Source organism: Vicugna pacos, chromosome 1 (assembly GCF_048564905.1).
Source record: "Vicugna pacos chromosome 1, VicPac4, whole genome shotgun sequence".
NCBI lineage: Eukaryota > Metazoa > Chordata > Mammalia > Artiodactyla > Camelidae > Vicugna > Vicugna pacos.
Window position 1 is genome coordinate 60,138,882 of NC_132987.1, and position 27,121 is coordinate 60,166,002.

A 27,121-nucleotide genomic window follows, 5' to 3' on the forward strand; every position below is an offset into this window, starting at 1 on the left:
GTAGGGATGGTGCCCTTAAAATGAAGGGAGCACAAGGCAAGTATAATTTTGGTCCTGGCTATGCCACTAATTGACTTCACTACCTTCCATAGGTTACGTTCCTTGTCTAGCGCCCCAGTTTCCACATAAAACATAAAATGTTAAGAGTTGGAAGGGGAAAAGGGTATTTAAAGTTATAGAACTGACTTTAGACTACTTAGGGAGATAATGAAGACAGAAGAGAAAGGGTCTAGGATCTCAAATCCGCCAACTGTTGAGAGGTTAGGCGGAGGAACCAACAAAGGAGACTGGGGGGTAACAGACTTGAAGAAAAAGGAGACTGCGATGTCCTGAAAGCCAGGAGAGGGAAGCCAATTAAGGAGAGTGCTGAACACCTAAAATTCTGAGCTGAATGCAGAGAAGTACAGTGATCACCGGCAATATGCAATTTTTGCAGAAGTTGACAGCAGCAATTTCAACAAATTAGTGAGAGTAAAAGCCAGAGGAGAGCCGGTTAAAGAGTGAATGAACGAAATCATTTCTGATGACTTTATAAATTCCACAAGCTTATTCCAAACCCTTAGCCCATCTAATTTATCTGAGCCCCACTCAGATCTAACCTTCAGAGATTCTAAAGCACTTAACCCGTCCCTGACTCCTCCCCCAACTTCCCGTTCTGAGGATAAGAAAGTGTTTTGTAAACAAAGACGCCGACAAAAGCGCTCAGGGGCGAAGGGGGGGGGGGGTCGTGGGTTTTCATTACTCTGTTCTACTACTCTATTCCTACACTGTACTCATTTTGTATTCCCTACGCTCCTCCATACTCTCTCAATATCAAATTTTCTTAAATTGTTAGCCACCTAGTGAGAATTTATCAATCCAGATTTCATGCCCTTCAACCCGCCAATCCCAGCCCAACATCTCGACCCGTCCCCTCTCCAAGCCTTTAGCCTGAGAGGCTCGAATTCACCTTTCCGACCCGGAAACAAAGAGGGCGAGGCAGGGCGAGGCCCGGTGAGGAAAGCGAAAATACATGGGTCCTTCCAGAGGCTTTGAGCGCATGCGCGAGTCCTCCCCGGCCTATTTGTGCTGCCCGCCTAGGAAGGGTGGAGGGGCTGGTTTTCCTGACGGACCGAGTACGGGTGCCGGGCAGGCTCTTGCGGAAGTCCATTCGCCATTGGGAGGGCCGCAGAGGCTGCTGTGTGCCCTTGTTCCTGAGGGCCTCTTCCTGGGTCATTCGTGGAGCAGGAGCCGGACTGGGGCTGACACCGGGGCTCCCGCGTGGCCGCCTCGGCGCCTGTGTCACCTCGTCGCCGGCGAGATGTGGCGGCTACGCCGGGCCGCTGTGGCCTGGTAAGTGCGGGCTCCGACCTGGCCCCGTTATCTCTGGGGACTGCAGAGAATGGGGTTGTTCCCTCACTATCTTCAGAATGTGTAGGTAACTCTCAGGCTTGGCAGGGGGCGGTTGGAGGATTCGGAAATATTTTTGAGGATCCAGAGTGATAGGAGGCCTGACTCGGCTTACCTGAGGTGCTGGCCCCAGTACTTACCCCTGTCCCTGTTTCTGTGCCACTGGAAGATTCTGGGCGCTTTTCAGTCTTGGCCTGTCTCTGTTGTCCTTTTGTGCCTGCCCCCTTTACCCTTCTGTCCTCGCTGTTATCTCTATCTCTGCTGGCTTCTTGTTTCTGACCCCTCCTTCCCCGGTCTCTGGCTCTATCCATGTGTCACCTTTTCCGCGTCTCTTAATTCTCACTGTCTTTTTCTTTTACCTACATGCCAGGTTTACATTGCTTTTGCAGGTACCCGAGTTCTTCTCTCGGGGTAAGTGGGATTCTGCTTCATTCCTTAGTCCGCTGAATGAACATGATTTGGAGTTTGATCTGGAGCAGTGACGCATACAGTGTCAGAGATAGTGATTAGAGATACCCTCTTAATAGCAGCTTTTTTCAGTGTTTAGGGAGGGAGACTTGATTTTTGGATGCGAGGTGGTGAATTTGGTACCACCTTTCTAATCACTGTGTTATTGTTGCCCAGGCCTGGCTTAATCCTAAACAGAAAAATCGTATAAGTATTTACATTTCTATGGATTACTGTGCGCATTTTAACGAGTTTAAATTTGACTTTAATTAGTACACGTGTTCTTGTATTCTTAGATATCTTCAGGTTAAACTCATTGTTGCAGGCGTTTGGTTAGAAGTAACATGCATCAAGCAAGGTTGGAAAAACTTGGTTTTCCTGAATGAACTCAATCTCAAAATACCTGTCTTGGTTTTTGTTTTTTTTTTCCAGAATGTTTTAAGTAGTGCAATAAATAGTGTTCATAAGCAAGGAATCCATTTGTTGTATGAGTCTAAATTTAGAACTAAATGGCATACAATAGTTATCCTTTTAGTCAATTAGAAAAATTGAGTAAGTTATTTCTAACCTCATGGAATTTTAGTTTCTGAGTAAATCCACAGCCCTCAGTACTGAAGTAAGTTATTTATAACATATTTCTAATCCTCAGTATTTACTGAAGAAATATATCTAAATGTCTTTAAATAAGAAAAGACTGCAGAAAATAGAGTACTTCGTTGGAGCAATTAAGATATGCAAGACAAACTTTAAAAATTGAGTTTAAAAAAAGGCTGCTCACTAACTGATAATTGTTTATTTAATTGGATGCTGTCAGCTAAATTGTTTCTAAAGGTACTTTCGACTCCATAGAGTCATGGCTTAAAATGTCTTATGTTGATATCACAGTTTAGCTACCTGCAAAGTAAAGATGTGGAAGGTCAGAAGCCCCAAGATCTGGAGTTTGTCTTTTGATGTAGTTCCTATGCATGTTATGAAGGAGTATATTTAAATTCCTATTCTTTAACAGATAAACATTTTTTGACATACATATCTAAATAGGTGCTCATAGATATGTAAGAAGACCGATGGCCACCATTTATTTAGGTGCAATAAATATTTTGTGTGAAATTGTTGAATGCTTAATTACATACTAAGAAATGGTATATAGGGTAAAAGAAGATGGTATATGGGTGAGAATAGATGCTTTCTGGGGTGGAGGTGGAGGAGCCTAATTTTCATCACATTTGATTTTTAGTTTGGTCTAATACAGAAGTGTATTTTCAAAACCGTTTTCCTTCAGAACTGTGATGATATTGCTATATATTTTTCTAGCATCCTTTGTTACTAATAAAAATTCTTGGGACAATTTCATGTGTGTGTGTGTGTCTGTGTGTGTGTGTGTGTGTGTGTGTGTGTGTGTGTGGGTATCCAGGTTTTCCCTTCATGGACGCTTTTAGGATCTTGGCCTTATCTTAAATTTCTCAAGGCTTTATCTTAAGGCTTTATCTTAAATTTCTCAAGGCTTCATCCGACTACCCCCAGCCTAGATCTGGCTTGGTACTCGGTGGGCCTTTCTGTTAAAAAGTCAATTCTGGAAAAATTTTTCTTACTTCTTTGTTTTCTCCCACTCGTTTTTTTTTCTGTTCTTTTTCTTTTCAAATGCATATTAGATGAATATTGGTCTTCTTAGATTGATCCTGTTACCCATGATTTCCAAAATATACATGCATATCATCTCTTTAAAAAAAAGAGTGCATGTTCCACAATGTGTTATGCATATTTATTTTTAAATTATGTACATGTACCTTTGTACTAATTAATTATTTACCTTATAAATCTACCCTGACATATTTTTGAAGGATGAGGTACAAGAAGTATTGTATTTAGAAGCTTTGGTACTTTCTTCCTTAATCCCAGTGGGTCATTTTGTGTAGCCCATGAAATGCATTTCACACACCGCCCCCACTTTGGATACCACTTCTCTGAGTCACTTAACTTCTCTTTCATGGTTTCCACCTTTTTTCTTTGTCTTCTAAGTTCTGGAGAATTTCCTTAGTTCGTTTTCTGGTATTGCTCTTTTTTTTTCCAAAACAGCTTTAATTTCAATGAATTCTTTTTTAATATTTATTAAACTCTAAAAGATATGTTTAATTGTGTAAACTTTGTATTGTTCTTTGATTGCTATTTTTAGTGACAACCTGCTTTTATTACATATCTGCTTTATCTTTTGGAAGCCTCCTGAGAATATTAATGAAAATTTTATATCTCTGCTTTTTTCAGGATTAATAGTATTGTTTATCTTCGACCTCATCTTAAGAGCTGCTAGTTTTCTGCAAGAGTCTGGTTATCTAATTATATTTAAACATGAAGGACTAGTGATTGACTTAGATGCCTTGTGTGGGTTACCCTAAATGAGAAGGCTGACATAGCAAACTGTGTTTTAGGTGTATGATGTACCATCTAGCAGGCTTCATTTTAGAACTTTTAAAGAGTAGGCAGGCGATCTGATTGTGTTACAAATGCCAGCATTATTGGGGCCCACTCTGGGAATCGCTCCCTGGCCCCCCTGCACACATACACACACACTCTGGAGCCTTAGCTCTTCCCTGCCAGGCTGCTCAGCCTGTGGGCAGGTGTTGCTGTTAGCACTCAGCTGCATTGCAGTGGGGTGGAGGGTGACCCAGACAGCCTTTCATTTGATGGTGCTTCAAGAAATCTCAATTTCTTCTCTTCACTCTCTTACCTGTATCTCAGGAGGATGCTGTTAGGAAAAATAGTCCCTCCAGAAGGAGCATTGATCTTTTAGAGCATCATCATGAATTGGAAGCTCTAGAAGTAATTCTTGATGATGCCTTTCCAAGCACTAGGATTTTGCTTTGAGTCAATTATCTCTTCCAGGGGACTAATGGAAGAGCATTTTTCATGTAGTTCCTGACTTGGGCTGCCATACACACCCCCGTCCCTGCTCCCAGCGACCGCTATTGCTGCCATTGTGGAAATAGGAATTTTAGGGGCTTTGAAGTAAAAGAGGGAGAAAATAATGAAAAGCCAAAACATCTTAGAGATATGACCACTGAGGCCTGGAGTTCATCTATTTGGATATTTATTTAGATTAACTCCTTTCTAAAATAAAAAAAATCATGTAACTTTTGATACTTAAAGGGCTACATTAGTGGAGGTTAGTGTGTTTATGTTGAAATGACATTTATTGAGCATTTACTCTATAGTCATTCCTAGGTTCTTTTTTCTTTCTTTCTTTCTTTTTTTTTTTTTTTTTTGGTTCTTCTCTCAATAACATGTTCATTCAGCAAATTTATTGAATGTCTGCTGTTTGTGAGGCACTGGGTTAGGCTTTAGAAATACGGTGGTAGGTAGAACAGACAGACAGGATCCTGGCCTTATGAAGATGGCAGCTTACTGGTAGAGACAAATTTTAATCCAATAATTATAACTAATACAAATTTTATAAGCACTGAAGGAAAAGTAAAGGGAGCAAAGAACTGTAGCAGGTGGACCTGAATTAGAATGAAAGTTGAGGAAGAGGAGGGAATGCATGAGGTGAAACTGATTGTGACAGGAGTTAACAGGGGTAGCAGGAATTAAGTAGGTAAAAGAGTTTATCCAAGTACGGTAGATATCAACGCCCTGAGGTGGGAAGGAATGTGGTATAGTTGAGGAACTAGATGACAGCTGGCCTGGAAGGAGCTTGGATGTGGTTTGGAGAGAGGCAGGGACCAGCTTTATAGACCAGGAGTTTGGATTTGATTCTAAATGCATGGGAGACAGTTCTGCAGGAGAGAGCCAGTGATGAGACTTTCATTTCAGAGGAATGCTCTGGTTGTGCTGTGGAGAACATATTGCTACAGACTGTTGTAGCAGCCCAGGTAAGGAATAGTGGTAGTGGAGATGGGAGACGTGGAAGATTTGAGATCTATAATGAAAGCAGAAATAACAGAACTTGACCATGAGGGAGTTATCAGGAATGATCCCTAACTTTGTGGCTTATGTAACTGGATGGATGTTCATGTCATTTCCTGAGCTAAGGAGTGCCAAGGGTCAGGGCTCCAGGGGGAAGGAGAAGGAGGGAGATTATGATTTTGGACATCTTGAACTTGAGGTACTCTTTTGGTATCTTAAGTGCTGATGTTGAATAAGCAATTGGACACATGAACCTGGAATGTAACTATTTGTATTAGACATAAATTTGAGAGACATGGGTATGTAGATGGTCAGTGAGGAAACAGGCGAGGGTAAGATTGCCTGGGAAGAGTGTGTGTGCAGTGAGACAAGAAGTGCGTTTAGATCTAAGCCAGTTGAACTCCCAACGTTTACAAGGTAGTTGGGGAGGCAGTGACTGAAAAGGAGTGGCCAGTGAAGTACAGTAAAACTAGAGTCTGCCAGAGAAGAGGGGAGTTCCAGCAGTGAGGAGCTGTCAGCATTGTCATATAGTGCTGTGGGAGAGAAAATGAAAATTGAAAAAACAAATTCCCAGTAGAAGGCTTCGGGGCACTCAGTAAGAGCTGTTTCACTGAAGTGAGACAAGTGGAAATCAGGTTGGTGTGACTTTGAATAGAGCAGAGAAGTGGACCTTTGTTTTTCTTTCTTTCTCTCTCCTTTAAGATGGCAAAGGCTTGATTGTGATCCCTGAGAAGGAAGGAGGAAAGAAAATTCTGAACAGAGTGATTTCCCCTTTAATGGGAGAAGGAGTAATTCCTGTAATCTAACAGGGATTGTGGGGCTAGTGGGGAGCTGGTAGAGGATGGATGTAGATGTGATCGGTGGACAGCATGTTTCCTTCTTCTGATGGCTTCCATTTTCTTTGTGAAGTAGGGGCAGGGTTGTCTCTTGAGAGCTGAAGGAAGTTTGGGGGGATGTGGGAGGTTAGACGAGAGTGGAGAACACCTGAAATAGTCCTAGAAGAGAGTGAAAGAATGAACTGATGAAAGATGAGAAGCAAGATTGTCAGGCTGTCTTGAGGGCCTAGGTGAGATGCCTGTTCAGTTGGGTGTGGTTTTCTTCAGTAGTACTTCATTCCCTTGGTACAGGCAGGGAGAAAAGCAATCAAATTCATTTAGGGTTTGTATTTTGACAAACAAGTGAAACAAGTCAGAGGGCAAAGGAGTCTAGAGTATTTGTAAAAGAGTTATTTCAGATGTGAACAGGGGAATTCTAAGGTGGGTAAGTGGGTAAATACCTAAGATGGACACTAACAGATAAGGAGAAGAGAGAAGTCTCTCAGTGACTTGGTTGTCCCTATAGGATCAAAGATGCTTATAGTGAAAGGAGATATGGTTTAAGAAAAGACACTTGAATTAGCAAGTATTGTCAATGACTCTCTGATATAGCCATTAGCCCATTTTAACATTCTGAGGTTTTGATGAGTTCATAATTTGCCCTTGATCACATAGCTAGTAAGCAGTGAAACTGTGACTGGAACCAAAGGTTATCTAACTCAAAAGACTAGGTGGGTATAGGGAAAGAATTAAAAGAAGTTTGAGCTAAATGTTACGGACCCATGAGCTATTCCCCCAGTTGGTTCAGCCCTTGAGTTTTTGTATCTGTAAGTGGTGATGTTCATCTTCCCTGGTAAAACCTCATGGCTACTACTGCTCTTTCTGTGCCTCTTGTATTTGCTCTGTCACTCTGGTATCCACCTTTCTCTTTCCTTGCTCCTTGCTGCCACCCCACTGTAGTCTCTTATATCTGGGCAGCTGAAATAAGGTCACTTTCTGTCTTCCTTTCTGATCTACTTTTACCTAACATTGTGTCTTTGTCATTTCGGGCTGCTATAACAAATCACCACGTACTGACTGGGTGGCTTAAACAACAAACATGTATTTCTCACAGTTTTGGAGGCTAAGAAGTTTAAGATGAGAGTGCTGGCAGATTTGGTGTCTGATGAGGACTCACCTTCTGGTTTGCAGATGGCCACCTTCTCTCTGTGTCCTCACGTGGCAGAGAGAGCGGGAGAGTTCTAAGCTCTTTATCTCCTTATAAGGGCACCAGTCCCATCATGGGGGCTCCACCCCATGACCACATGCAAACCACTAAATTACCTCTGGGTGGCCTCACCTCCAAATACTGTCATGTTGGGGAGTAGACTTCCACACATTAATTATTTGGGGGGAGTAGAGGGTCACAAGTATTCAGTCTATAGCACCTTGCCTTTAATATTTTCTTTCATTACTGTTTAATTAATTTTATTCTACTCAGAAACTCTCAGTGGCTCCCTGTTGCCTACAAAGTAAAGCTGAAGCTCAACCTGATGTTCCATGTCTCCATAGTGAGCTTTTAGACTCCTCTCCCATTTCCCCTCCCATAGCAAGCCTTCTCAGGCAGCTCACTGGGCCTCTTCCCATTTCATTGTTTCAGTTCCAAATCCCTCTCCCTATCTGAAATGCTTTTTCCTATTTTTGAGCCTTCAGTTCCCACCTAACTTAAGATTACTTTTTCTTGGAAATTTGCTCTGACTACCTCATCCCCAGGGATCACTTTTATTCCTGTAAATCCTTGTACCGTTTAACTGTCTCTACTGCTCCCTTGACATGGAGGCATTTGTTGTTTTACTAATTTTTATATGTGTATAGTTGCTGGGATGGAGCCCATTTAAAGCTAAAATGAGGACTTTTGCTCTTTATGTAGGCTGAGTTTGAGGCCATGAGAATTTAATTTCTTGATGAATAAAATTCTACTTATTTTTATAAGATGTGGGAAATTATGATTTATCTTGGAAGCAGAGCTTAAAAAAAAAAGTTTGGGATGTTTACCACCTTGTTAAAAGAAGATAAATGTGTTTGTGACCAGAAGTAACCTTTACCTGTAGAGTTACAAATCAGCTGTGTGCCTAAACTGGCAATGTGTATTTTCTCCTACAATTAAATCCTATTTCCCTCAGGTTTCCTGAGTTAGAAGGTTCCTACAGAGTCTTGAGTCAGAGCCAGGTCCAGTGTCATCCCCCAGGGTTCCAGAGGAGGTAGCAGGTGCTCACAGTGCCACCTCATCCTTTTACCTGGGGCCACACCTGGTTTTTGTGTCTACTACTTCCCAGATCTTATCCACTGGCATCTGTCATGGAAAGAATCTGGGCTCTCCTGTCAGACTAATGTGAGGTTCCATCCCTCTTTCACTGTTCACTTGTCATTTTGCCTTAGGCAAGACACAGTTTAGAAAGGCAAATTGGTAAAATAAGGATACTTATCTTACTGGGGCTTTTTGAGAGTTAACAGTAGCATTTGTGTAAACATCTAGCATATTGCCTGGCACTTAGATTCCCTCTCCCCTACTGTCTTTCTTTACAGCATTGTTTCTGGGTTCCTTGATTCCTTTTTCTGAAGATATTTCTATTCCCCTGTGAGAAGGAATTAATCGTTTAATTAATTAATTATTATTTAATTCCTTAATTAATAATTAAGGAACTAATAGTTTAAAACTCTTTAGAATGGGCCTGGCCCACAGTAAGCACTGTGACTGTGTGTTGAGTAAGATAATCAGGTTATGGTTGTTGGTACGAGGCTTTCATTCTCTGCCAGGAAGGACAAGAGGGAAGAGCTTAGACAGTAACGTGTATATTTAGATCTTTTCTCTTTGGAATGTTTTCTTTTTTCTTTTTCTGGGGAACCAGGTACCTGAGGTATCAGTGATTTTTCTGTAATTTCCATCCCTCGGCTGTCTCAGGATTGTGAGACTTAGATGAGAGGGCAAAGAATAGCTGTTCTAAGCTGTTGGAATTTTTGTACTTGAAAGCAAAAGTTTGCTTATTTCCTTTGAATTATTTCCCTGTCTGATCTTTCTTCCACACCCATTTTTCTTTCAGTGAGGTCTGCCAATCCTTAGTGAAACACAGCTCTGGAATACAAGGAAACTTACCACTACAAAAACTGCATCTGGTTTCACGAAGTATTTATCATTCGCATCATCCTACCTTAAAGCTTCAAAGACCCCAATTCAGGACATCATTTCAGCAGTTCTCCTCTCTAACTAACCTTACTTTACGTAAATTGAAACTTTCTCCAATTAAATATGGCTACCAGCCCCACAGGAATTTTTGGCCAGCGAGAGTAGCTGCAAGACTCTTAAAACTTCGATATCTCATACTAGGATCTGCCGTTGGGGGTGGTTATACGGCCAAAAAGGTGAGTTTAAGTTTCCTATTGCTTTTCCAATTATTCCAGCATGATTATTTTATAGTGCAGTAGAATACAATTAGATGTTTTCTGAGTGTCTATTGTGTGCTGAATTGTTTTACTGGTGCTAATAGGAAAATGCTCTCTGACTGTTACTTACTATAGGAGATGCAAATGGCCTAGCGGAAGGAGCTCTGAGCTGGGAGTAAGCACACCTAGGTTTGAGTTTCGGCTTTGCCATTTAGTAGCACAGGCAGGGAAGTAAGTGGCATGTTCATGCAACCACTTCTTGGCAGCTCTGAGACCAGAGGCAAGATGTCCTGACCCCTGGTTTGTCTTGCTTCTATTCCTCAGTGTTTAAAGCCAAATCATGAAACCTGTTTGAAACAGAAATATATTTTGAATTTTTACACTGTCTATATTTAGTAAAGCAACATTTACATGTTTTATGTGGTTGTCTGTTAATTTATTTTTAGAAGAGCTGAGGCCACTTTGTTCTAAAAATTTTGAACATAATACATCACTCTTAATAGATTAATGTGTTTTAACTAAATAAATTTAAGTACTTTTTCTTTGTATTTTATGTGGTATTCAGAGCATTTGATTAACATACTTTTTTATCTTTTAGACTTTTGATCAGTGGAAAGATATGTTACCTGACCTTAATGACTATAAATGGATCGTGCCTGACATTGTGTGGGAGATTGATGAATATATAGATTTAGGTTTGTATCAACATTAAAATACTTTTCTTCATCTTATCTTTAGAAAAGAGATAGTTTCTTAACTCATAAGTTCAAGGTGTAGCAGTTTTATTTTAATGGTAAAATTAATAGAGAAAAAATTGGTAAGAAAAAAATTATCCCTTAGTTCATCACTTTAACACAGCTGCCATTATCCTTAAGAAACAGTTTCTTTTCATTGTACCTATTTTGTGTATGTGGTTATTATTTTAGTTTCCTTTTTAAAAATTATATAGTCATAGTGAACACACACTTTGCTCTCTTTTCTTTTGCTACCTTCCACATTTGTCAGAGTTTTCATACTGCCAAGCCACCTTCTTGAACATCATTTTCAGTGTTGTATGTTACTCAGAACAGATGTACTGTGCCCTACCTAATTAACCCTCTTTGACTGGATATCTTAGTTATCTATACTTTTTGTAACCAGATTCCTTACAAGCCTGCTGGTGTCCAGAGTAACTTCTCCTGTTAGTCAGCCATTGTTCCCCTTTTCTAATAATAGAAGAGAAAAAAGTATATTTGATAGTTGTGATTGCCAGTAAGTCATGGTGATCTTTTAAAAAAAAATTTTTTTTTCCTGATGAAATGATTTTCGTCAAGTCTCTTATTTAGGCTTTGTGTTGACTTTTTTAGATTTTAGCTTAGGTGTATATGGGGGTGGATTTAATCTCAGCATGCACTATTCACAGCACTTTCTTAAAGATAAAACTGCTGCCTTGACAAAGATATTTGCAGGAAAAGCACTCTTTGAAATTATTTTTCTAACATTTATGAGGAGAGCTTTTTAACTTGATACATTCGCCAGTACCACAGAATAGTGGCTGAGAGCCTGGATTCTGAAGCTGGCCTGCCTAGGCTTAAACCTGACCCTGCACTTTGTTCTGTGCTCCGATCCTATTACTCACCCCCTGTGCCCCATTCCTCATCTGTTAAGTGGGCTCGATGATAACTGTTTTGTAGGATTGCCTTGAAGATTAAACAAGTTAATGCTTTTACAGCACTTAGAATAAAATCTGATACATATTCTTATTTTGAGAAACTTTGTGTGTTTTGTATTTTCCAGAGAAAATTAGAAAAGCCCTTCCTAGTTTAGAAGACACATAAAGTTGTACCAAACTTTGACAAAATTGTTGAGTATTTATAAATGAAAGTACTTAGTCACTTTATAGATAAAGCTAGCAAAAGTAAGGGCTTGTCTTGGGCTTGTAGACAGCTTTTTATTTTTTGAAATGGTAACAAGTGTGAATCTTCTTAGGGAATATGAAAGGAGAGAAGAAAGTAACGGAATTCTGTTCTTGGACTTGAACTGGGATTTTATCACTTTTTTTTTGTATTCAGGCAAGGTGCTACAAGTGATTTTTTTTTCTTTGCTTCTTTGCTATGACTTCCAAAAGGTACTTCTATACACCAATCCAGTGTTAACATTAATACAGTGCTTCTGTCCCAAGGCATTTAACTTATAAATCAAAGATACTCCTCTAAGCCATATGTTTGGTGAATATTTTTTAAAAATTTTCATGGCCTGCAGAATATCACTAGAATAACACATTGTTTCAGATATATGTAGCAGTTGTAATTGTAATGGAGAAAAATGGAAAAAATATTTTTATTTAAATTTATATGTGGTTATTTAAATTGTGTGTTTTAATAATCAAATTCTTAATTTTGAGAGTATGTATTTTTTTCTTTTCTCCAGAGAAGATTAGAAAAGCCCTTCCTAATTCAGAAGACCTTGCAAAATTGGCACCTGACTTTGACAAGATTGCAGAAAGCCTCAGCTTACTGAAGGACTTTTTCACCACAGGTAAGGAAGGACTTGTGTTTGATCTCGTTTAAAATGTCGGAAAACACAGAGGAAAAATACTTAAGATGTATTCATTTGTTTATTCCCATGTTTTAAATGAAAACATTTAGTACAAATAAAGACTAGGTTTTTGGAAAAAGAAGATACACACAAAATTTTGTTGCTCACTTATTTTAATTTTTGTTTGGCCCAACAAAATGAAAATTTGCAAGAACTTATACATGCTTGGCTTTAGTCAGTGAAAAAAAAATAGCATTTGTTCTTGACAAGTAGGTGAGACTTCCTGTGTGTTTACTTTTTCTAATTGGTCAGAGCCAATTTGGTGATTTTAAAACAAATTTAATTATAGTAGACCATAATGAGCAGAATTTACTAAGGTTAATCCTGGTGTATTTGCCCAATTCTGTCCTATCATGATATAAATCTGAGGTCTCAGACATCTTTGTTTGCTCATTCCTGTTAAATTTTACATTTCTATTTCCCCCTTTGCTGATTTTTCACAGGTCACAAATTGGTTAGTGAAGTCATAGAAGCTTCTGACCTACTTCTCTTGTTAGGTGTGTAAACAGATATTTTTGCTGACCTTAACATGCCTTTTAAATGCTTCTAATAAACTAGTTGCAAATAAAATTGCAGACCAGATTTATAATGCTGCTTATGCTGAATTTTAAAATGCCAGAATTATATTGGGCAAATTCATTATCCTTTAGGTGGAAATAATAAAGTAATTATTTTTTGGTAAAACTAAAATTCCTAGATATGTATCTATATTATAAGAGTAAAGCTATTACAAAGAAAGTTTGCTTAACCAAAATATTTTCTTGAAACTGATCTGATTGTTTCTGACAATTGAAACGAAAAGTCATTTTAGTTTGTCTCATCTGTCCTGTCACAGTTGACATTTTAAATTTAACTTTTTTACTGTATGTGGTCTGTAAATGGCAGTTGTGTATGGCCAAACTGTAAGTACTCTCATGTAAAATAATCCTTATCAAAGATTGTCTTATTTTTATTGTAATTTTCAGTGATATTTTAAACAATCAGTTAAACACATCCTATAATATTTTTGAACTTTTTTCCTTAGGTTTCCTTTATTCCTTAAAATAAGAATAGTTTCCCAAAAAGTGATGTTTCCTCTAGAAATACATTTACTTTTCAACTGACTAAACATAACTTGGAATTTAGTTTAGCCTATCAACATCACTGGAGAATTAAAGGATCGCATATTTATCTTTAAGGTTCACCTGGAGAAACGGCATTTAGAGCAACAGATCCTGGATCTGAAAGTGACAAGCGTTATAAAAAGGCAAGTGTAAGGGAGCATTCTTCACGTAGATAGTCTGGAAAGATTTTAAAAAGTTTTTACCTATCTGGAAGATTTGAAAATGGTAACATCTGAAGAACAAATATAAAAGCATCCTACAGAGGTATTGTTATTAATCTTGGTATAAAATGCAGGGTATTATGTAACAGTTCTGGAAATATAATGGGAGGAGCCCATTTCCCTCAAACGTGTCTGTGAAGCATTAGTTTCAGGGATTGTCCCCAACAAAGGGTTTTGTTGTTAAATATGTGTGGGGGAAAGCTGGTATAAATAAAACAAGTCAGGCTTCTTTTTTTTTCCCTGGAATTTCTCAGACCTTTATATACCCATGTGCATTGTGAATCTCTAAGAAGAGTCAGAGTATGCAGGGTTTTCCAGATTTATTTAACAACAGAACCCCTTTTCCGTGAGATATCATCTAGGAACTAATATTTCATGACATACATTCAGGGGAAATATTAAGGAAATAGCAAGTTCATTACAGTGATGGGGATAATAGTAAATAGATTTCTGTTACATTGATAGTCAGCAGAATTATGTATGGGGTTATTTAGGATATGTTAATTTCAATACATGTATTAAAATCCTTATGAAAGTTTTAGGAGAATTACTGACATTTTCTTTTGGTAAGATAACTGCTTCCTTGGAATTTTTTAAAAAAATTAATAGATAGATAGATATCTGGAAAAAATATTCTATGAACATTTTAAAATTAAATACTGAGAGTTGTTACGATTTTAATACATTGAAGTAAATAGTTTATTTGGGAAGCAGGAGGAAAATAATTCCTATGTGTAGGTTTCCATCTTATTTCCTGTCCTTCAACTTTGAACTTTTTACAAGATGTTCCAGGTTTGAATTATATTTTCAAAAGTTTTTTTTTTTTTGTCTTTTAACTTAATCTTTTGGAGAAAACATTTCAAGATGTGTGTATATGTGTGCATGTGTATTTTAACTTTTAATTTGATCATTTTTGATACCTTTTCCATTGGCATTATTTTAAGCAAGTGACACCCTTGACTATACCTGCTGGGGAGAAAAATTTGAATAGAAATTAACCTACAATGCACAGCTTATTCTGAGCCTACGCCTTGGCCCTTAATGCAGATAGAGTTATTGTGCAGAGGGGAGCTAATCTATCTGGGGTGAAGGAAGCTCTGTTAAGGAATGGTAGTGTGGTTTTCAAGTGACAAGATTTCTTGTTGCCTAGATCAGTTAGGGGAGGCCTGCATCTCTGTTCTTTTCTGTTATGGCCTAGGGTTGCTCTGGTAAAGGAGAAACCTGTTTAGGGCTGACTTGGATAATTCCCTTAAAATCCTGCCAGGGTGATAAATGAATAGTAATTGATAAATGATTAGGAGCTCTGCAATATAGAAGAAACGAGACTGGATCTCTGGGAATTTATATGGATTTCATTTTATGCAATAGGCTTCAAAGCAAATGTATTGCTTTATTTTATGATTTACTTTGCTTGAAGATAAATGCTCTTGTAGACTATTTATTTTTAACTTTTTCCATAACTTATGGTGGTTATCTTACCTGTTAAAAACTTACCAGTTATTTCCAACTATTTGTTCAAATGCTAAATCTAGAGTTCTAATTAAGCTGTTCTCGTTATAGGCGAAATCAAATAGTATTAAATGTTAGTATAAATATTTACTATACAGAAAAAGTATTTTCAGCCTCAACTAATGGTTTTGAATTCTGTTAATATGCAGCATTATGTTTTCAAAGCTTGACTATTACCTGTGATATTTGAAAATACTGAACTGCTCAGATAAGATGGAAATAAACTGATTTTAAGAGATTTGTTTATCAGTTGGTGGTTGAATGTAAGCATGGAAAGGGAGATCTTAGCAGAAGCCTTTTTCAAATTACTCTAAAACTCAATAGGCAATAATCAGAGGTGGTATGGTGTTCAGAGTTTGAAGCTGTCATGTCTTAGCTTAATGATGTTCTGGTTTGTACCAAAGTTTCTGGCTAGACTTCGGGTAGAAACGTAAAAGTAAATGTGAATCAGATTCTTTTTTAAAGTTGTAATAAATTAAACACTTTTTACAACTGGAACTAAAAAAAGATTTGTTCTTTCTAATAAGAGAACACATCTGGAGAAGTGTTAGTACGTCAAGGGATAGTTAGGAGCCTTTCAAAGTCAACTGAAGTGAAAGTGGCAGGAAACCGAGGGAACATAGATGTCAGATTGACCTGAGTCAGACAGAATGAACAGCATGATGGACAGATTACCTGTGGTCCCCAATCTGGGGTCACTAGACTTTGGGTCTTCTGGAACGTTGTAATTGAGGTCTTCAAAAAGTCAAAAAAGCATGTATTCCCACATAATGCTGCCCAGGCTAATGAAACATCCAGTTTCTTTGATTTTGCCTGTATTTATATTCATTCAGTTTGTGGACACTAGTTATGTTATGTTGATCAAAAGTTCTGATTTATATTTTTGAGAAATAAAGGAAAAATAAATAATGGAAAAATACTGAAACAATTTTTTAATAACTACTTTTAATCAAAAATTTGAAAACTTGTGTCCACTGTGGAAAAATATTAGAGCCCTTACTGTGAAATGAATAATGTTCTTGAGTCTTGATAATAATATTCAGGAGACCTTAAGAACTACCTGAAGATGAATTAGGAAATGGAGTGGTGAGCCTTTTTTAGTGAATTAATGGACTAATCTGGTTTGTAAATCAGCAAATTTCTGTATATTGGTCATAATACATGTAGATGACAGGGCCAGTTAGTGTATCTTCTCTTTTTAGATTTAGAAAGATTGTTGTGTTTTAGTGAAAATTAACTTGCTAAATGAGACATTTTATTATTTGTACTTTTGCTCTATGGTGTTTCTGATTGGTCGTAAACATATCATAGAAGTAAGGAATATTGTCTTTTGGAAGGTTACAAGCACATTTATAATTAATAGAAAATATTTGAAGGATCTTTTAAAAGTCCAGATCATAAAAATGGTATTACTGTTTTAAATATTATTAACAGCAATTCTCTTCCATTCTGTGTTTTACTCTAATTCTTATTTGTGTGGCTTTACTTATTTTGTACCTCCCAGCTGAAATAATCTCTTTTCCCTTCTCTTTGCCTAATTTTCACTCATCTTCAAAGCCCAGTTCATTTGTCACTTTCATGAAGCCTTCCATAACTATTTTAGTCTCACTAATTTTACTCTTAATGTTTAAAACATTTGACAGATGAAGCACTATTTACTTTGGCTTTCATTCTTAATATTTAATGGGCTGTTTCTGTCACAAAATTTCTGTACTCAGAGCACCTAGAATAATGCTGAATTCTTAACAAAATTCCTTGATTGATTTAACTCAGTAGAAGAGAGGCTAATTTAAAGTAAGTGAATTTGATTAATGCTAACAAGAATAGGCCTAAAGATTTTATATAATGTGGGTTTTTTTTTCTTTTTTCTTTTTCTTTTTTTTTTTTTTTTGCTCTCATTACCTGTGAATTTCTCTTGGCCTTCAACATTTGGCAACTATTCAGGAAAATAAGAAGATGAAGGTAGCACGTATACTTGGAATTCTGAATTGTGACAAAGCAGTGTCACTTAAGTAGGATTTACATTTCTGGGATTCCTCATGCAACAAATAATGTAAACTGGCAAAATGAAGTTTTCACAACCAGCACCATCAAGTAGCCACAGATTCAGGAATCTTAAGTTTCCTGAGCAGCTGGCAACTAGCAAGTATAGTTAGTTAGATACTTATTTTATTCCTTAATAATAAACATACTTCATTTTTATGTCGTTTAAAAAACATTGAACATATACCGTAAACGTAACACTGTTTTTAGGTAGTAATTTAGAGCAAAGGAGATTTGATAGAAATTGTAATATTGACAAAAACTATTGGTAATTAACCAATTTGTTCATCTCTTAAAACTATTATTTGTAGAAATTGTCCAAATAGTAAAATAGAATATGGTATTTCTGAATTGGAACAGGTTAAACAATTCAAGTGGAAAGACGTGTTTCCTGCTGATATCTAATAATAAACATATTTTAGTTGGCTATGCATATCTTGAGCAGGATTATATATTACTGGGGGGGAGAAAAATAGGAAAATAGTTCTTTTTAGCTAGTCAAATAACAGAATTATACACACTTTGAAAAGTAGATTAGTGCCTAGGAATATTTTTTACGTGGAAGGGGAAAGAAGTCTTCATTGTCAAACAGTTCTTTTCATGGCCCCACGTTACTTGTAAGACTGATAAAGCTGGGTTGACAAGCCTTCCCTCAGAGGCCCAGATAGTAACTGTTCTAGCTTGGCAGGCTGAGGGTCTCTGTGGACTGCTCCCCCAGCCCACTGTAGTTTGCCAACTCCTTCTCTAAAAAGTACGTTACATATGCCCTCCAAAGTTTTGTAATCTTCCCATTTTTCTCTTTTAAATATAGATTGACCCTGATGGGTCAAAGGCAGTTTGAAGGTAGTGAGACCACGGAGCTAACAGGATGGTATCAGGTGCAGACTTTGGAGTCACACTGCCTGTATTCAGATCCCGCCCTTCCTGCTTTCTGAGCTGCCCGACCTAGGATAAGTCCCAGCTTCTCTGAATTTCTGATTTCCTTTTCAGTAACAGAGGGAGCTCGACCTGATAGGGTTGCTGTGAGAATTACATAAAGCTCTTTAGCGCAAGACCTGGCACATAATAAAACTAAATATTAATAAATATGATGATGACAGTGATGATCGTTACTATCTTACACTTTGAATTATTCCTTGAGTTAACAGCATATTAACATTATTTGATTAATTTCCTCCCCTTTTCTTAATTTCTATGGGAGGCTGTCTGGGAATTGTGATGAGTGGGAAAACGGATTGTAGGGTTGATGTGTAGCTTATTTACAAAATAAGCATTTTTTTTAGGAAGCTCAATTTGGATTTTATGCCATAAACTTTGTATTATTAGGTAAAAGTAGGTTATCATTTAATTCATTCAATTCATTCAGGCAACAAATGTGTGTCAAGCCTTACTCTGGGTGCTGGCTGTAACACATGTTATGTGTCAGGCCTTATTCTACGTGTTAGGTATAAAAACAGACTATGGGCTCTGCTCTGCTATTAATTTTTAGAATGCTATTAACAATATAATATTTTAAATGGATTCACATATATATACGTAATTATATATGAATATAATTTAATTTTATAATTTACAATATAATGAGTCATAACTTTAAGATTTTAAAAAATCTTTTCTGTGAACCTCATTGACTTTTAGAGGTATTTGCAGCACTTTCAGTTGATACTTTGGTTTCTGGAGTAACCACTGATTTTCTGGTCTGACATTATACTTTTTTAAAAAACCGAGAACACTGTGCATGAAATACAGGACTATGAGAGCTACAGGGTCAAACTGACAGTGACCAGGAGATGTTTAGAGAGTATTTTATCTGTGGTTGTTTACAATAACTATTGTTATAGACAAGAATCATTACATTTTTAATGTAATACATGTCATTTTAAAAATTATGTGCTATTTCTTGAGAGGAAAACTTCTGTACTTGGGAAGATATTGAGTAAAAGTATTTTGTTCATTTAAGGAGTATGCCCTGCACTCTTAAGGCACACACAATTTCTCCCCTTCCTTGTTCCACATGAGTTAGCTTTAGAAACTAGCCCATCATTATTTAGAGTGAGAGTTGATGCCTAAAACTGGATAAAGGTAAACCTTTTTTAGTCATGTAGTAAAGTGTAAATAGCTTTTTCTGTGTCTAATTCTTGTTTTCTTCCTACTTTTTTCAGGAGGTAACAGTTAATTTCAACTATCTTCACATAACAATGCTTCAGTAACAGACTTGAAAGGAAAGTGAGGTGTCACTAGAAAGAGGGTGTTTTTCTTGTAATGGTGTAGATATTAGAGTATTTATCATATAGTTTGTATATAGAGATAAGCGATGGACTAGGGAGGGGTGGTTAAGCTGTAAGTAAAAAGAATCATGTGCCTGATAGACCAGCACAGTTAAGAAATGTGGAATATTTTCTCACTGCTTTGACATTTTATAAATTATAATACTGGTATTAAGTTAGTTTAAACACAGGCACACTAATGTAGAAGCCAACATGAGAAGCCTTCTTTAAAAAGGAGTCATTTTGAGAAATCTAAAGATTTAGATGATTAGGAGAGGTGTTTATGATAAATGACTAAATGAGTAAAAATAAGTTGGATTACTTTTCTTTCTGCTTGATGAAAGTCAGTAATATAAAAAATAAAAAAGGACATTAAAAATTATGGGAATGATGAGAGTAGTGAGTTGGCATTGCATTTCTTTGATAGAGTTATCAATGACCATAAAAGTATTTATTTAAAAGAGACATCTTAAAAGATAACTGCAGGTTTTTTATACATTTTGTACTATTGAATTTGGACACAGATGTTGAAATTTCAGTTATGTTACTTGCCACTTTGATGTCCTTGTACTTGTCATGCAGAAATAACAACTAGTTTCATCCTTTGATTTATAGTAAGTAAGTCAGTTTTATTATTGTTGGTATAGTTTAATGTAATAAAACTAAGGAGCAAACAAAATTAAAATCCTCCAAATTGTATACTAATATTTTCCCTTAGTTTAAAATGCTTTACTATATTAAAGCTTTTCTATTTGTATTTACTTCTTTTCTGGAAGACTTTGTTAAGTCTTTAGATTATATAAACTAGGTTATTAAGCCTTCAGATGAGTCTACTAGTTAAAATTTGGATGTAATGTTAACCAGTATTTCAGTTTAAGAAAATTTATAATTGTATTATGCAAAATAAAATATTTTTGGCAGTTATTTTATAAAGCTGTGAAGCTATTTGAAACTCCTGATTTAGACTATTTTGGTAACTGTTAGTTTTCCTTTTTTAATTTTTATAACTTGGTAAAAATTGAGCCTGTTCTCCCAGAAAATATTCTTGTGCAAATTAAAGAGTAACCTCATTCATTGGAACTTGACCTTTTTAAGGTTTCTAAGAAAAATTAGGCTCCCAACCTTGTCAATTCCTAGTTGTTTTTTCTTCTGTGTTTCTTAAGATCGATTGTCTGAAAGACCAGCATTTAAAAGCATTGTGTAGAAAATGACTTCTATTTTAGTTTCATGCCACATGTGAAAACATTGCACCAGATGAACATTTCATAATTATTAAATGGAATTAATTTTAAACATAGAAATGGTGATTATTTTGTGCATAGGTCCAAACTGGATTTTGTTTCATTTTTATTTTCATAATAACTTATATTATCTCCATATCTTAATTATGTTCTTTTATAGTACCTATGCTTTAGTTATTGATATCTCACTGGTTATAGTCTCATAGGCTATTTTTATTTAATGTCAGAATAGCTCACAAAATGAAAATTCATTGAAATCACTTATTTGATGATGTATAAAGTTAAAAGAGTATCCCAAACATTTTTTAAATTGCCAAAAAAATCCCTTAAAGTTTAGTCAAATAAGATAGTGTGCATAGCATGTAAAATATATGAATTAATGTAAAACCTTGATTAACTTGATGCTCAAAAACTTAGTTTTAAGGGGCTGTAATCTTTAATTAATTGAAGACATTAAATGTCAAGGAAAATATAATTAAGAATAAATAATGTAATAAGTAAATAAGCTATTATATGTTCTCCGTTTAGTCTTATGAAACTTACGGTTGAGAACTAAAAGATTCAGGCCTGTAAGATCAACACTGTTCAAAAAAGTTTTGGTTTTTCCCCATATGTGTCATCAGGAGTATACACTAGTTCATGTTGGCAATTCAAAAATAAAGGTTGAAATTTTTGTTTTCTTGATTTTCGTGTTCCTAGGAAATTTAGTGAACTACAGTGCCGCCTTCCTTGAGCATTCCAGTTAGTCTGGGTTTTACTGTATTTTGATATTATATATCTGGCTCATTTTATTAAGCAAACAGACGCTGCATTTTCCTTTTTACTTTTTAAACTATTCTGTTTATATTTCGAGACATAATTTTACTGAGGGAAAAATGGAAATGTGGTACAGAGCCCAGTTATATAGTGGCTCTAAAGGTATATAACTGAGTTTCCATTTTTGTTATAAGCTGTCCATTCCTTCCTAACTTACATCTGTACCTTTCTTGTGCCCTTTGGTTTAACATTGTTCTCCTCCCCAATTTTCCTCTTCTCCTCATTATAAACTCATGGCAGGGTCTGCTTGGTGAGCTCATTCTATTACAACAGCAAATTCAAGAGCATGAAGAGGAAGCGCGCAGAGCCGCTGGCCAATATAGCACGAGCTATGCCCAACCGAAGCGCAAGGTGATGGATGGTTTAAGGGGGCTACTGATGTGTTCTCACTAATCAGCCATTTCTACCAAGATCATGTCGCCTTAATCCATTCATGGACTCCAAATATGAGAAATGATCTTTGACAAAGTGAAAATATGAAAGATGCATAATACAGATATGCAACTTTCCTAGAATAGGTAAACAAACCCAAAATACCAAACACAGGAATTTATTTTCTGAAAATTAGATTATCTGTGAGGAATAGTGGATTTGTACTTAGAAAAGAATTATGAATTGTGGTTTATTTGGTCCAGTTATTAAGTCACCCTAAGTTTGTAGCCAACTTGCCTGTTTATTTGTTCTCCAAGTTTTCATTTCTAAAATGAAACAGATTACTGTCAGTGACCATGTTAAATTGTTTAAAGAACGAAATGTATTTGTTTTAGCTGAAATGAATCAACAGAGAACATTCTTATTTCTTACAGAAATTAACTTTTGAACAAAGTTATTCCTAGATACTTTAAACTTGTGGCATAAAGATTTTCCACATTTATTAATAGAGTAGGCAACCAATAAATGTTCGCATTGGACCACTGAAAGATTGAACATTGGAAATTTTATATAATTCTGGTCACTTAAAGAACAGGTTTTAATAAAAGTCAGCATAACTCTGTACAAATATTTGGTTATAGATGTAATTAAGAAGTCCTTAAAAATATGCTTTTGGCTGTTAGTTGATCCTGTAGCATAGATCCCAAGATTAATATTCTAAAGTGACTAGAGTCAAATGAAATGTATGTAACGATTTTAAAATTATACTCTAAGATCTTGAACTAGGCTAGGTGTATTACATATATTAGATCAGAAAAGTTTCAGAGTTAGGTACAAATCTTACTCAGGAAAGAAGATTGGTCATATAATTAGCTTCCTGTAGGTTCTGATATTGAAATCAATCAGTATGGTAGATAATCAGTGCAGTAATTCTGCTGGCTAACCCCATCACGTTTGGTGGTGGTTAACACCTGAGAGTACTCATCATAGTTTGATTTATTGTTCAGTGTCGCTTCCTGACTTTTCTCAGTTCCATGGCTGTGGAATCAACTCCTGTGTATTGTTTAGCTTTCAGTGAATGAATAACATAGGTATAAATAGAAAGCAAGTTATTTTTCTACTTGTGTTAAACCAAGGAAGTCCTTGTTTTAAGTGGTGCTTTAGCATTCTCTGTTCTGTGTGCTGTTGAGAACACCACCTAAACACTAACAAATTGGATGCTTAGGCGGAGCCATCCACTCCTTAGCTTTGTTACAGGAGGCAGGGGAAGGAACTACTATATTTTGGTCTGTTATAGTCCTGGTTACAAGTAGTTCTCGTCTTTTCATAATGGTGAAATATGAAAAATGAGCCCCGTAGATTCACTGTTGTAAGTTCTAAGATACGGTTTTAGATTATCGATAAACTATTGAATCTGATGATTTAAGTGGTATCAGTAGTGAATACTATTTATTTTTGACAGTGCCACTACATAGTGTTCATTTGGGGCCTACTTTACTAGCCTTTTTTCAGGCTTAGAGATATCCTTCCTATTTATAATATTTATCAAATTATCCATGTAACCCTTTTTACTGACAGGACTGTACCTCCATCTGTTTTCTTTATCAAAGTATACTTGGTAGAGCACCAAACAGAGCTTGTTCCTGCTCACTTAAGAGTTATCTTATGTGGAAGTCAGTGGTACTTTAGAAACAACTTATGCTGCTCTGTCATGACATCATTCCGTGTACTGTCCTTAAAGTAGTTTCCTTGCTCTGTCTTCCCCTCGGTTCCTCCTATGGTTAGTACTCGGATGACTTGTCAGCCCTTCATTGCCAGAATAATCAAAATCCTAATTTGATGAGATTTTTTTCATTCCAAGGATTTGCAGTTTACTTGAGGTCCAGAACCACAGCTACTTTTTGTTGCTTTTTAATCGTTTTTTTCCCTTTACTTGAAAATACAAACAGGCCTTCATTTTTTTATATCTTCTTAGTAGCAGCTAATAGATTTTCTCTGTATTATCTGAGCAGAGGAGCTCATGCAGAGACAGTAGATTAAAACCGCCATTGGTGGGTTGCCTCCTATGAATATGTGCACATACATAGAAATTTTTACGAATCTTATGCATTTCAGAATGGCCACAATGGCTTGGTAGGAAGAAATACTTAAATTTTTAAAACTAGGCTTGGTTTCGTGAGGAGCTAGTAAAGGTTTTTCTCTTTCAGCTTTAGCTTGTTTCTGTAGAGGGTTCTGCTCTTTCCCCATCAATTTTACAGCCCTGGAATTGTAGAAAAGCTCTGGTTTCAAGATTATTGATACCCATTTTTGTCAGGGTGAATTTTAAATTAATTTCATAATGAAAACTAAATATATTAAACAGCAGGACAAGAAGTTACTGTAAGTAGCTGAATTTTACCAGTAAAGTGCATCAAAATAAAATATACCCAGATTGCTGGTGAAGACCTTAAGTGACAATAGCATGTAATATTCTCTTAAGAAAACATGTAAAAGTATCATCTGATTAATATTTATCTTATAAACTTAGAAGTTTAAGTCTTTTATCCTAGAAAATATTAGGTCTAATTCTTGACTCCACCCCCACCTGTCTTTTAATATAGTAATCTTCTAATTTAACATTAATCTTTTAATTTAACGTTAAACTAAGCAGATAGGAAGTGTATTGGTAAAACTATGCATGAGTTATTCCTAACAATTGTGCCGGACGGGCACATGATAAATTTAAATACTCCTAAAAATCTGAATTTATAAAAATCTTAACAAACGTGATTACTAAATACTAATATCTGCATAAAGATTGTATTTGTAATGTTCTAGTAACTTTATATCATTTCAACTTTTTATTTATAATTTTAATTTTACTACATTACCAAGTTAACCTTTTATAGTCCTTGGCTTACAGTAAACATTGTAACTTTTTTGTAATTGTATTAGTTTTTTAATTATTGCCCCAGATGCAGAGTAATGTTGGATTTTCTCCAGTAATTTAGAGTATATTGCATGAAATCGTTAAATATTCATATCCAAAACTAAAACAGTTTATACTAATGTTGTTTATACAGTTCATACTAATTTAGCTGCAGTTGGATGAATATTTAATGGAACAGAGTAAATCAGGGTACCTTTTAAATTGAATTGGGAATATAATCTGCTTAACAGAAGTTTTATAACCACATTATTACAGTATGATGGCATGCCATATGATCAAAATATGGAATTATTTATTTCTTCATTGGGCTTCAAGATTTTGTTCTTTGGATTGTGGGCTCCTCCTCAACTTGCTTGTTTCCTTACATTTTAGGAGACTTAATAATTCTTGTCCATTTTACTCAAACCCATAGTCAGATGGAAAAAAGGCTTCTATCCACAAGTCTCTACTTGATACAAGAATGAGAAAACAATAATACAAAGTTTGTTTTGTATTATCTTTTCTATAATTACCAAACCAGATTTGGAATTTTTAGGCATAAGCTTTTAAGGAAAAATGATATGTACCTATCATTTCTGGCAAGCATTGTCATTTTTATTTGAAAGAAGTTTGGGGGAAATTTTGAGAAAGTGTTTGGAAATAGGACTTAAAATCTCAAAATAACTTTATGCATGGATAAGAATTATTAATGTCTACCTCAATAAGCAAATCATTTAAATTTTTTTCATATATATTTGCTACCATGATGTTTTGATTGCTTAAATAACCAATGAATGAAGATGAATAAAGATTTTATGAATTTTAAGTTAATTTTTGTCTCCTATGGAATAAAGACACATTTAAAAGTTTTGAGCATTAGAAATTAGATAATCATTTTGAAAGACTGAGGATGACAACTTCAGCATCTCACTAAGGAGTCAAAGCACAGTTACATGGATTTTATATAAATGACATCATTTTAATTATAATTGATTATTGTGTCTTATATTTAGAATTGTGACTACTTTAAAGCCTGCTAGACAATAAAGTTCTTTATTTTGAATATTTTATCTTAGAACTATTAGCATTAATAACAATTGGAAATAGTTTACACAATACCTGTGGATTTTATCCTACTTTTGTTTTATGTTCAAGTCAGTTTTAGTTGCTTTACTCAACTTCACTGCTACTGGATGCATTTGCTTTATTATGGCTAGCAGATCTTGCACTGGAACTGAATTTAAAAACAAGCATCTGGCTCCACTTAAAGCTCTGAAAATGCAAGTTGTTCTTTGCACTTATTAAATACTTCCCTATGTACAGAATAGGAATGGATAGTATTTGCTTAAAAGATACACTGTGACCAATGAACTTTTTCAGTAGTTGTAAATGGTAATGTGTCTGATTTCCCGAAACATTTCTGTAAGGGTATCAGTACCTTATTTCTGCAAGCATCCAAGTCCCTGTGCTTGAGTATAGAATTATCTGTCAAGAATATAGTAACCATATGTGTTGATCTCTTATTTTTCTAGCAAGCCAGTCATAAGAACTGACTAGAGTGACAACAAGAGGATGATTGCTTTTGTAGTTTTTCACTTAATATAAAATTTTGATGAGCTATTTTTATTGATGAATAAGATTTTTTTTACTTTCTTAAATAAGCATTTGATTTAAAATTCACTTTGATTAAATATCCATGTAAAGCCAGTAGTTTTCACTCTTAAAAATGCTTTTTAAAAAAACTAAACTTACTGTATATTCTATATAAACCTAATTCTACTGAATGAAATAATTTATTTTAAATATTTAGGTGTCAGACAAAGAGAAAATTGACCAACTTCAAGAAGAGCTTCTGCATACTCAGGTAATTCTGATGAGTAAAAAGAACCAGAGAGTTTTTCTTATACTCTAATGTAAATTTGGTTATGTAAAAATTTATTGTTTTTAACAAAGCAAAATGTGGAATGGTTTAATGATAGAACCTTATTATCAGTAGATGAAAAAAAATGCAAAAGCTAGTTGAGAAATAAGGAATAATGAAAGAACTTGATAAATTTAGTTAACTCATGTAAAAACCTATTTTTGAGTGAAACTTA

The 27,121-nt window shown here is 35.6% G+C and overlaps 1 protein-coding gene across 5 annotated transcripts in view; it reads left to right on the plus strand.

The window, feature by feature from the left end:
• The first annotated feature begins 1,129 nt into the window (after window positions 1–1,129).
• OPA1 (OPA1 mitochondrial dynamin like GTPase) overlaps window positions 1,130–27,121 on the plus strand; it is a 79,831-nt gene continuing 53,839 nt past the window's right edge. For 2 of the 5 annotated variants that reach the window (XM_006200947.4, XM_072962874.1), the window contains exons 1-8: window positions 1,130–1,332; window positions 9,629–9,947; window positions 10,567–10,663; window positions 12,378–12,485; window positions 12,989–13,042; window positions 13,724–13,791; window positions 21,986–22,096; window positions 26,836–26,889. In XM_006200947.4, the coding sequence (XP_006201009.1) occupies window positions 1,301–1,332; window positions 9,629–9,947; window positions 10,567–10,663; window positions 12,378–12,485; window positions 12,989–13,042; window positions 13,724–13,791; window positions 21,986–22,096; window positions 26,836–26,889 (843 nt within the window). In that variant the 5' untranslated portion in view covers window positions 1,130–1,300. The remainder of the gene's footprint in view (window positions 1,333–9,628; window positions 9,948–10,566; window positions 10,664–12,377; window positions 12,486–12,988; window positions 13,043–13,723; window positions 13,792–21,985; window positions 22,097–26,835; window positions 26,890–27,121) is intronic. The other 3 variants (XM_015236586.3, XM_006200948.4, XM_015236587.3) reach the window with 3 other exon arrangements.